The 11,186-nt window shown below is 36.8% G+C and overlaps 1 protein-coding gene across 5 annotated transcripts in view; it reads right to left on the bottom strand.

The window, feature by feature from the left end:
• MIGA1 (mitoguardin 1) overlaps positions 1 to 11,186 on the bottom strand; it is a 48,439-nt gene that overhangs the window by 12,511 nt on the left and 24,742 nt on the right. For all 5 annotated transcript variants that reach the window (XR_014492095.1, XM_083359396.1, XM_083359399.1 and 2 more), the window contains one exon: positions 256 to 356. Coding sequence is in view for 4 of the 5 variants with exons in the window: in XM_083359396.1 (XP_083215522.1) it covers positions 256 to 356 (101 nt within the window). In the remaining variant the exon portion in view is untranslated. The remainder of the gene's footprint in view (positions 1 to 255; positions 357 to 11,186) is intronic.

The raw sequence follows: 11,186 nt of genomic DNA, 5'->3' as shown, positions 1-11,186 counted from the left end.
TTTGTTCTAGGACAGGGATGTCAAACTGCCAGCCCGCGGGCCAGTTGCATCATATGGAGGCCGTGCCCACAGCAGCTCTGGCAATGCAAAAAAAAGTCACAATACGTCACGACATGTCACATGACGTGGCAAGTTTGACATCCGTGTTCTAGGAGATTTAATTAAAGATCAGCAGAAGCCATTGATTAATTGAGTACAAGATCTCAGGTGCATGATAATTAACACAATGCGACAACAAATATTGCTTCAGTATACCTCAGCAGCTGAAACAAATGAATCTGTTGATCCAATGCTTATAGTATCTCGCAGACTGAATTCATCTGTAATATCTTTCATAGTATTATCCATTTGATTACCTTTAAAAAAGAGGAAACACATTGATTATATTTTGAATATTTTTACAAGCCCAACAATTATGACTAATTTTATTTTATCTTATTTTTAATCTTAATTTATTGCCTGCTTTTTTCCAAGATGGCTGCTCTGAATATTGATAGGCTCAGATACAATGGTAAACCATACATTATGCTACAAAAATAAAATGGCTGGCATTACTTATCAGTTTTAATCAAAACCTACTGAATTGTATTAAGTGTTATATAAATATAAAATCCTAGGCTTTAGAGGGAAATTCATTAAAGAAAACTTCAGTATGACTCACCTTAAATCTTAACTGATAAATTTATATTAGATAGACACTAATCACATCAGAGAGCTTTTACATTAACTCCTAAAGTGGCATGTTATATACAACAGTATTTGTTCTGTTTCATAAACTATTTTAGGAACCTTCTATCTTTTCCATAGTTTTAAAAATAAATAAAATATTTTACCAGGTTCTCAGCTGTTTGGACCCAAAGCATGCAAAGTAAAACCACATTATTAAAAATATTATTTTTAAAATTATTTTTAAATTAATTTTAAATTAAAATTCTTGTTTTAATTTTATTTTTACTTATTTTTTACAGTAATCTTCCAACAATAAAATGCTGTTTTCTTATTATGTATGTGGACAGTAGTAGAAGTTATATACTCAGGAATATTTAAATTTTCACCCATATTTTGAAGGAAGAATTTTTAAAAAAAATAATACAGGCATTCCTAACACTTTGGGGAATTAAATGTTTGAAACTACAGTATACCAGTGCTCTTTGAAACCCACTGGGTTTCTGTCATATAGCTCTGACCTATAGTATTAAGTTACAGAACCTGTTTTTGTTTTTCTCTTCCCTAAAAAGTCATTATTTTATTTATTTATTTTATTTTAATTCCATTTATATCCCGCCCTTCTCCGAAGACTCAGGGCGACTAAAGACAGATGTTCACTGCTGTAAATTGCAAAGATTATCTTTAGTGTTCGGCTTTTTAGTCAAAGTTTCCAAAATGAAGCCTACGGAAGCATCTTGGTACTACAATTGGTACATAAAACAAAGAGACAAAAATAATGCACAATCTGTCATTTCCCACGAGGCTTTAGAAAAATTACATTTTTCTAACTTACCTATAAAGAATACTGAAATGGCTTTTAGGAAGAAAACAGGAAAAACTATGTGGATGTCAATTCTTTGGACTAGAGAGCACATTTAACAATTTGAGATGGTATTTTGGATATTTCCTGAAAATTATTTTCATGGTACTATATCACAAGTACAAAGTTGTAAAGCTAAAAAAGTAACTTCAAGAAGAAAATAACCAAGTAGAAGAAATATTTATTTATTAGAAAACATAACTGTGGTTCTTAGAAATAAGTTACTAGGCTAACAAACTGAGTCATTTTCTGAGTCATAAACGATAAGCCAGTTGTGTTAATTTTTGGCAGACTTCCCAACTTCTTAAACGAGATAAGCAAAAGTCAGGTACATGAAGGAGATTGTAGGATGCACTCTTTTTGGCTAGCATTTTTCAATTTGATTAACTAATACCAGCAACATTAATGAATGTTATAGATTTCTCCAATTAGTGACTTCCTCCATTTTCTACATATGGCTACAGGTCCTACATGGGGAAAACATTGCATCAATAAAAAAACAAGATAGGAGATGCTAAATATTTCAAAATTGCTAGAACAGTAATTCCTCATTACAATGAGTTTTTTAAGTTCAAAGACAAGAGTTATTCAGAGACCATTTGGTTAATTTTTCCTAGACGTCCACATGTTCAAATTTATAATGTACAAATGTTTAAGAGAGATTTAGATAGAGACACTAGCAAACGAAAGCTTTAGGAATGCACAGCTGCTTGATCCACCCTGCCATCATAGGCAGTCAGTCCCAGATTCTTACAAAGTTCGGGACTGTTAGTTACCTCATATGCTATCACCCTATTTATTTCAGAAGATACGGTTCTCAAATATATCCTCTTGTCTTTAAGTGTCACTGGATTTTCTAAAGCTTATTCTCCTAGCAAAGCAAGCTATAAAACTGAAAATTGGAAAGTAACCTAAAATCAGATTACTTATATTAGCAGAGAGAAATAACATGTGGCTGATTAAATAAATGCATAAAGCATTTTATATTTAAAAAGTTTAGCATTTAGAACAAAAGACACAAGGATCTACTACTCATTTTGGGGCAATTATTATTAATTGCAATTATTATTTAATTTACGCGCCCCTTCTCTGATCATCATGTTAACAAATACAAAGTATTTTAAAAAGCCACTCTTATGGTGATATAACTGTTTTGAAAAGACCAGAATAATTCTCCTAAAGTCGGATAGTTCGCTCTTTTCCTTGCAAAATTAAAGAAGTTGATACTTTTAAAAATGTGTTTCTCATAGAATTCCTACTTTTTAAAAAATATGCGCATTTTCCTTCTTTCAATACTAATATTTATTTTTCTAATATTTACGCAAATATTCTTTACTTCATCTATCTTTTCAAAGGAGAGATTACAATTATCCACAGAATTAAAGGAAATTTTGATCACGAATGGCAAATATATGTGCCCTAGGATCCTGCAAAATTTGATCAGCTTGTAAATGAAAGATGGAATGGAAAACAAATTTTTAAATCCTACTGCTTATTATCAGATATATTATTTAATACTGGCCTTCTCTGGCTGTCTTAGCCGCTCTTTGTCCTCCAAGAATATTTTAGCATTAATTCCATTCCTTTTTTTTGACTTCTAGGATCTGACTGCTATCATCCCAAGTTTCTGTTTCTACTTCAACCATTTCAGTATACTTACACATTTTTATCATTTTCACCCTTATGTAATTATTTGTGGTAAAATCAAAACAAATAATTTAAAAGAAGTTATTGAGATACTGTTAAAATACATACGTACACTGTGTCTAAAAATAGGACCAGCTCCAAACGATTTTCATTATTTAATTGCCCTGTCTGAAACAGACTTTATCAAGTTTACAGAATACATACAACATGGTATTATTTGCAACTTCAAGTTATTTTTTTCTACCATCTTATATCCGTCAGCAAATGTTTGTGATATGAAAACGGTAAAATAATGGCAAGGTGCTTTTTGGCTACTAATGCTCACGCGCTGTCTGTCTGTAAGAGCTTAAACGTCCTATTTATTTATTTATTTATTTATTTATTTATTTATTTATTTATTTATTTATTCATTCATAATTCATAGAAGACGCTTAAAAATCAGTTAAGCTCCAAATCCTCAGACCCAAAGACACACTGCTCTCATTCCCAGCTGCCCTGACCTTCTTCCCCTTTGCTAAATTATTTACTCTATAATCCCAGTGCATTAAATCCCCGTACATATCTAAGGAACGTTTTTGTTACATGCATTCTACCACTGCCTGTTTCCAAAAGCGTTTTTGAAAAACATGGCTTAACAGGACAGTACTCTCTACCCTGTCAGCCTCTATTACAATTAAAACAGCCAGCTTGATCACTTGAACACAATTCTCAGCAGCAAGCCTGTCCTGTAGTAGGGCATCACTTTTGCCAGTATGTCAGGCCAAGTCTAGCTCTTTAACTGGGCAGTTCACGTCCACCCACTGCCTGCCACCTCCTGAATTAAAGAGAAGGGCTGAGGCTCAAGGAAGAATAAAGTGGTATAAGGTTTTGCTGTATTTCTAGAGCAGAAGAAAAAATGGTGATGCGTCTGGCTGAAAATATATCTCATTCAGCATCCTGTTCCCAGAACAGAATGACAAATAACTTCATAAGAGACCTAGAAACATCCATTAGGCTCCCTAGATACTGCCTCAAAACCTTGAGGAAAAAGGCATTCAACGTCCGCAAAACCAGCACACACTCTTTACAAGTGTCAGTTGATCAAAAATGAAAATCCACACAAGAGAACAAATAAAGCTCAAGTTATTCACACACAGAGATCTCAGTAGGAATATCTCACAATGCTGTTTTAGAACATTTGAAAAGTTCGGCAAAAGAAAATGAAGCAACAGAGGCTTAGTAATGACTGTAGTATTTGGCTTCTCTACCCTATTAAACATGAACAAACTCAGAGAGACTTTTATTTACATTCCTTACATTTGTGGGAGAGCAGGAAAAGTAAAACCCATATACAGTATGAAATTCATAAACCTACTGGGCTTCTCTGCCAGAAAAGAAATAGTTTATAATTATTTTGAATTCATTAAGTTACTTAATGTTAAGGCCTGTTTTAAGAGACAGGAAGGAACATCATATAGTGCTAAATTTCAACATTTTCCTGATATTTCTTCTAAGATCCTGAAGAGTTATTTTGGAGGACACTAACTCAAGCAAGCACACTGACTAGCTCCTATTTGGGACATTCTTTTTAAAATTACAGAAATGTATTCAAAATATCCTTCGGGTTATTTAAGGTAAAGGTAAAGGTTCCCCCGCACGCACATGCGTGCTAGTCGTTCCGACTCTAGGGGGCGGTGTTCATCTCCGTTTCAAAGCCGAAGAGCCAGCACTTGTCCAAGGATGTCTCCGTGGTCATGTGGCCGGCATGACTAGATGCCAAAGGCACACGGAACGCTGTTACCTTCCCACCGTAGTGGTCCCTATTTTTCTACTTGCATTTTTACATGCTTTTGAACTGCTAGGTTGGCAGAAGCTGGGACGAGTAACAGGCGCTCACTCTGCTACGTGGCACCCGGGATTCGACCCGCCAAACTGCCGACCTTCCGATCGACAAGTTCAGCGTCCTAACCCACTGAGCCACCGCGTCCCTTCGGGTTATTTAACCGTGGTCTATTATTTTGGCCTGTTCTTTTCTTTCGATTTGTCAATTCCTTTCAGTTACACCCTTCCTTTAGGTGTTAAAACTTCAAGCCTTTTATTATTACTGGCATTTATTAATACCAGTATTACCACTTGATATGCTGCAGGGGTAATTGGAACTTGGGTATTTTGCTAGGTAACTCAGAGCAAAGAGCTATGTTCCCGCCCCTTCCCATGTGTCTGCTAATTCTCCTTGCAGTCATTGTCACCCACTGGGCAGCTGTCCCTTGAGGCAACTGTTAAGGAGGAATCTAATCGCCTAACTTAGCTAACATTTTACTGATACCACCTTCTGTGCCCCCCAGATACCGGGAGCTAGAAAACCTAAAAATTCAGCTGAAAGGGAACATTGGGAGGGTCAGATCTCTTCAGTACACTTGAGGAAAGGAGTCACTAAAAATTACAATAGAAACCAGAATATAAACTGATCATCATGGGATAGTCTACAAGCCAAAGATCTTTTTAGTAGGGAAAACAAGGAAATCAAGAAAAGTATCAGGGGAAAAAAGGCTCTTAAGCAGGTATAATAGAAGAGAGTGAAAACTTTCATGATTTTTTTGGGAAATAAAAATATTTTAGAAGCTAACAGAAATAGGACTTTAGAGAGAAGCACAGACAATAGCCGATTTCAGAATATTACAAAATAATAAGGTGACTTCAGAAAAGTTAAACTGATCGTTTCTATCTGCAATTGCAACAGAAATTATAGGCTTATACATTCAAAACATAGTTAAATAAAGGTATAACTATCAAGGTTAACATTTGTAGTTTCTTATTTTCAGCATATTTGCCTTCTTTAGACAAGTTTTTATAGGATTACTAGAAACCTATGAACCATTGGGTCATCATTTTAGAGACATTTCCGTACCAGATTCCTTGAGGTCTTCAACAATTATAATATACTGGAAAATTTGTTAAAATTTCAGGGAGATATTCAGAGAGTAGTCCATGTCGAACTGAACAGCACAGTCAAATATCAGGAATCGACCGCAGGAGATGTTTTATGACATTTTGTATTATGTCATAAAATGTATTTACAAAATGATTATTCCACCGGAGTCATGGATGCCAAATACTGGACACATTCTGTAAGCTAGCCCATTTGAGGTAGCTTGGTTCAAAACATTTTGCCTTATGATTCACCATTTTGCACAATTAAAAGTTACTAAAACAAGAATCTTAATAGGTAAAAGAAAGAGATAAATTTAAAAGCTGGCAATAACAAACTTGCATCTAATTCTACATTTCAAAAATCTATTTACCCATTACTGATTTAACACATGACCTCTAAACAGCTCACTCCTGTTCCAAGATTAAAAGAAATTTAGTCCACACCAATTACCTCGCAGTGAGCCTATATGAAGAATCCAAGAGATGTATTAATACCTGGATAATATATCACTATGACTCTTTCTAGCAAGGCCCTAAAAGGAATATGGTCATAACAAACATTTTAAATAGAGACGTTTCCAGATTCTATGTATTACATTTGCATTGGTTTAAAAAGCAGCTTGTGATGATAGCAAAACAACTATGCATTAATAGGAAAATCTATCAAATAGCCCTTTCTAGGTAAAGTTGGCTGACACTATACCAGTTTTAAGGTGGGGACTTTAAAGCTTTTAGACTTGCAACCAGCAAGCTTAAGTATACAAACATAAGTTTATAATATAAAGAAACATACATAAAGGCATAGGAATTTCCACCCTAAAAAAGGAAGAATGAAGAATAAAAAAATGAAAAGACTAAATAAATAATCGTGCTGGAAAATCTTTTCCAAAGTGCTTAACACTATGGTGATTGAAAGAAACTGAAAGTAGCAGGATTTAAACCTAGAGATTGCAGAGTTCCCACCAAGTCTCATAAACTCTGAAAAGCTCCAAAGAATGTGATGATGATGACAACGATGATGTTGATGGTGATGATGATGATGATGATAATAATAATAAGAATTCTAACATACAAGCACCTGCCACGTAACACCCTGGGCTTAACAATTGTCCATAAGAAAGACAAAAAAGTCTGGATAGTGGACATGGCAATGCCTGGAGAGAACAGAATTGAATAGAAAGAACTGGAGAAGATAACAAAAAACCAAGACCTACAAATAGAAGGACGTGGCTTAACACAATCTAATTCTCTCAACTGTCTCTATCTCGCTAACTCTGCCTATATCTCAGGGTCTGCCACAAAGAAGAGGGAGTCAAGCTATTCTCCAAAGCGCCCAAAGGCAGGACAAGAAGCAATGGATGGAAACTAATCAAGGAGATAAGCAACCTAGAACTAAGGAGAAACTTCCTGACAGTTAGAACAATTAATCAGTGGAACAACCTGCCTCCAGAAGCTATGAATGCTCCAACACTGGAAGTTTTAAAGAAGAGACTGGACAGCCATTTGTCCAAATGGTACAGGGTTTCCTGCCTGAGCAGGGGGTTGGACTAGATAACCTCCAAGGTCCCTTCCAACTTTATTATTATTATTATTATTATTATTATTATTATTATTATTATTATTATTATTATTATTATATTGCACTTCCCTTGCATAAGACATTTAGACAATACTTGGGGTAATATTTTTCTTTTACAAACTGCTATTTATTGGCAAATAAGAACAGATTTTTAGTCTATGCAAAAATATTAGTCTGGCAGCAAACCAGTTGAAACCAGTTGTGTAAATTTCATGGCAGGGACTTAACACAGGGATTACTTAACATGTAATGATAATAATGTGACTCATGAAATTCTGGACATTTTATCTGGTATTGGGGTTTGTTACAATTTACATTGGCAGGCTGTATTTTTAATTAGCCATAAAATACTGTGCATATTTCCATAGTGATTAAATAAATATGTCCAATTAACTTGCTTTTTGTGAATGCAGGAAAATGAAAAAGAAAGAGAAAAAAAATGAAGCAGAGCACATTTTAATTCCTGTTCCAAATAACTGACTGACTAATTTGTCCTTCCTACCATTTGTATGAAAAAAACCCTTTACATTCTAGCAATGTGCAGTTCATAATATTTCCTATATCAGGAAACCCCCATATGATATCAGAACTCCGATTGTGAGGAGCAGGGGCAGTAGAGTCGTCTTTCAAATCCTAACTAATACACCTATCTTGAAGCTGTGACTAACGCCAGTGAATGACACACATGACTTTGGAGTAGCTAAGCTGTGAATCGGGATCCAAATAAAACTTAGCTGTTAATTCATATCTAAGTAACCTACTTCTCACAGCTTGAGAATAGCAAAAGTAGGTTGCAATATTAAACACTGGGGGAAAGGTTCCACAAAAATCCAGTCACATTAAGCTGTAATGTATTCCTATTCATTGGAAGCTACTTTGCTATTATCCAGAAAATTATAAAGCTGCAAACATCTATGCCGTACACCTTGACCCATGTAAGTAGTTTGGAAGAATGAGATGTGATCATGGAGATATCAAGAGAACAGTTGCCACTTTCACATAATTTATAAATGGATGTAAAAACCAAAATGAGATGAGTCAATGTTCCAGTGGATGCACTGTACAAAGCCCTAAAGATGGATAGATGCTCTAAAGTAGAATGTGAATCAGAAGAATTTACAGAAGATGATGGTTATTGTTTCTAATACAGATTGTGGCACTCACACAGCCTAGGGATATTAAAATGTTAAAAATTCCAGTGAGCGCAGTTTCATTCCTTTTCAAGCACTAATAGATTTTTGTTTACGAGGACCTAATACTCAGCTATCACCCAGACCAAGAAACCTCGCCATATCAACCAGATTATGTATTTTTCTTAATAGTATATAAATTGGTATCACAGTTTTAAAAGAACTGTTTATTATTTTTATATACACTGTCTCTTCTTTAATTCCCTATTTGCTAGCCTTTGTTGTTGTTAGTTGCGAAGTCGTGTCTGACCCATTGCGACCCTATGGACAACGTTCCTCCAGGCCTTCCTGTCCTCTACCATCTTCTGGAGTCCATTTAAGCTCACGCCTACTGCTTCAGTGACTCCATCCAGTCACCTCATTCTCTGTCGTCCCATTCTTCTATTGCCCTCAACCATTCCCAGCATTAGGCTCTTCTCCAGTGAGTCCTTCCTTCTCATTAGGTGGCCAAAGTATTTGAATTTTAGCTTCAGGATCTGGCCTTCTAAAGAGCAGTCAGGGTTGATCTCTAGGACTGACCGGTTTGATCGCCTTGCAGTCCAAGGGACTCGCAGGAGTCTTCTCCAGCACCATAGTTCAAAGGCTTCAATTCTTTGGCGCTCAGCCTTTCTTATGGTCCAACTTTCACTGCCATACATTGCAACTGGGAAGACCATAGCCTTGACTATTGCTAGCCTTAGGTCATGAAAATTGACAAGCGCAGCATTTAGCACTGGAAACACACAAACAAAAGCTTTGCACCTTTTCTTCTACGTTGGCTCTAGGTTAATATTTTCATTTTCAAAATTAGGACAAACTTTATTTTCTTCTCTTTCTCTTTTTTTTTTGCCAAGAGAACCTATTGCTTGCATATAGCAATTTCTTCTTTAAAGTCTTTATTTTTCAAACCTGGCAACTTTTAAAATGCGTGGACTTCAACTCCCAGAATTCTGCAGCCAGCATACTAGGAACTGATACCCACACATCTTAAAGTTTGAAAAGCACTCTTCTAACTCAATCCACACAGAACTATTCCATTCCCCATTAAGTGTCATGTTCAATTTGGCTCAAGCTTCAGACAGACGAGACTAAGAAAACAGAAAGGCTTAAATTTTAGCCTTACTGACCCAATTCCTCCTAGTATTATTACATTACTAAGTTTTTCCTGCCAAATTTTCTTTCCATTATTGTGCCTGAGGTTGTGCTGTTTTTGGCAGGATTCTGCTATTTTGCAATGCCAAAAACATTATTGCTAGTTCTTATCTTGTGTTCTTCTGCTTTTCAGTTAAAGAAACTATAGCTTATGAAATAAGGAATGTAATAGATCAGACATGTCAAACACAAGGCCTGGGGGCCGGATCCAGCCCGCGAAGTGGTTTCATGTGGCCCACGAAGCCATCCTGGAAACAGTGAGGGAACGGCCCCCACTGCCTTGGCCCTGGCCCAGAGACCCTCAGATCTGCCCCACTCCTGCCCAGGCCCCCATAGGTACCCTTGATGTGAACGATGTAGAGCTGGCCACGCCCACCCAGTAGGCCATACGCACTCTAGCCATGCCCACCCAGTAGGCCACGCCCACCCTGGCCATACCCACCCGGCCCCCTGAGGGCAACTGCAATGCTGATGCGGCCCTCAATGCAATTGAGTTTGACACCCCTGTAATAGATTGATGGACTTGAAATTGTTTGTGATTCTTATTTAATATAAATTGTGTATTCAAAATTTGAATTCAAAGAGAGAATTCTATCAGAGATTGTTTGATAATTCAAGGCTAAATTTCACTTGATGGAGGAAAAAAATAAACCAATAGGGGGGAAAAGATTGCTGAAAACAGCAGATTTCCCATATTAAATTGCTTTGAAAAGCATATTAACACTGTAATATGGTGAGAGTGAAGCCAGAGATCTAAATCCAAAAGTACCATATTTTTCGGACCATAAGACGCACTTTTTTCCCCAAAAGTGTGGGGGGGAAACGAGGGTGCGTCTTATGGTCCGAAGGTGATCCGTATGGCCAGCCCCAACCTCTGCAAGTGGAGCACGAATCGGCACGTGCTGAGAAATGCCGATCTCACGCTCCTGCACTCTCCCTTGCTCAGTTTCAGCTTCCCTTGCTACAAGAGAAAGCAGGCTGAAATGGAGTGAGGGAGATTGCCAGGAATGCGAATCGGCTGATCTCGCGCTGCTGCAATCTGCCTCGTTTCAGCCTGCTTTCTCTTGTAGCAAGGGAAGCTGAAACCGAGCGAGGGAGTTTGCAGGAGCGCAAGATCGGCCGATTCGCATTTCTGGCAATCTCCCTCACTCCGTTTCAGCTTGCTTTCTCTTGTAGCAAGGGAAGCTGAAACTGAGCGAAG

Source organism: Vipera ursinii, assembly GCF_947247035.1.
Source record: "Vipera ursinii genome assembly, chromosome: 3".
In the NCBI taxonomy this organism is placed as follows: Eukaryota; Metazoa; Chordata; class Lepidosauria; order Squamata; family Viperidae; genus Vipera; species Vipera ursinii.
This window is presented reverse-complemented; position numbering and strand designations above follow the sequence as displayed.